This window comes from Cebidichthys violaceus, unplaced genomic scaffold (assembly GCF_023349555.1).
Source record: "Cebidichthys violaceus isolate CVI_PGR_0920_01 unplaced genomic scaffold, fCebVio1.0.p SCAF_8, whole genome shotgun sequence".
NCBI lineage: Eukaryota > Metazoa > Chordata > Actinopteri > Perciformes > Stichaeidae > Cebidichthys > Cebidichthys violaceus.
In genome coordinates this window covers 16,580,932-16,582,033 of record NW_027176964.1, presented here as the reverse complement: position 1 = coordinate 16,582,033, position 1,102 = coordinate 16,580,932, and the positions used below count along the sequence as shown (strand labels likewise).

At 56.1% G+C, this 1,102-nt stretch overlaps 1 protein-coding gene across 1 annotated transcript in view; it reads right to left on the bottom strand.

Moving 5' to 3' along the window:
- The window catches only part of LOC137892439 (protein unc-13 homolog A-like), a 24,809-nt gene extending 23,927 nt beyond the window's left edge, over positions 1 to 882 (bottom strand). Inside the window, exon 1 of the mRNA XM_068737554.1 lies at positions 545 to 882. Coding sequence (XP_068593655.1) covers positions 545 to 566 — 22 coding nt within the window. The 5' untranslated portion in view covers positions 567 to 882. The remainder of the gene's footprint in view (positions 1 to 544) is intronic.
- Positions 883 to 1,102: the final 220 nt, after the last annotated feature.

Genomic DNA, 1,102 nt, shown 5'->3' with positions numbered 1-1,102 from the left:
GTGCGGCTGCGGCAGCGGCAGCGGCAGCGGCATCAGCATCAGCATCAGCATCAGCGGCAGCGGCAGCAGGGGCTTTTCCTCGTCCTCCACCTCCTTTGACTGCCCACGCATGAATGAACACAGTAGATGACAGACACACACACACACACACACACACACACACACACACACTTAAACACACCGCAACAGTAAGGGGACAGCGGTTCTCCTCCTTACATGAAGACATTCGTAAAGTCCTCGTTCACACAAGGAATCTTTATATGAGTAAATAAACAACATGTCATTCAGCAACAGTGCCGCGAAAAGTCTCCCAGTACCCCCCTTCCACCCACACACCCCCCATAGCTGATAGACTATATAGCTCCGGTGTGATTTAATGACTGATCAGCACAACCCGCTCTGCTAACGTCACACAGACTTTTCTCCGGAGCTGGTAGCCCGCAGGGCTCTGTCAGACAACCCGGTGCAGCTAAACCAGGAGGAAGTGACACCTCCATAGCATCAAACGGGGGGTTTCGTCCCCCCCTTTAATCTCCCCTCTTACCTCCCACACATAGCAGGGACATCTCTGGTAGCGGTGTGAGCGTCCCCGGCTGTCCTCTACTGGGCTCCGTGATTTGTTTGTGTCAGTCCGGTTCGTCTCTTGGTTACAAAAAAAAAAAAAAAAAAAACTCTACCCGCCCAACCGTTACCCTAAATGGTACCGGAAGCCAATTAGTATCATGTCAGAACACCGCTCGTCCCTCGCGCTGCAGAGCTGTTGCTCTCTTTGACAGGACAAGACACACGAGAGTGAAATCCTCGCGCCCCCCCCTTCTCTTCTCCCTCCTCTGCATTGCCTCAGCTGTCCTCCGCCGCTGCTCCTCCTGCGCGCACAGCCATCTTGTTTCAGCAGCAGCAGCAGCACCCTCCGCGCGAGGACAGTTCCCCCGCGCCGCCCTGACGTCACGGTTGATGAGAAGCAGGCGGGGAGAGAGGGGGGAGAGGGAGAGGGAGAGGGGGCTCGCGGTGGGGTGAGCGCGAGGAGACACAGACGGGATGGGGCTGAATTAATGCCGACCTGTGCCGGACTGGTGCACTCAATGAGGGGCTTCGAGGAATT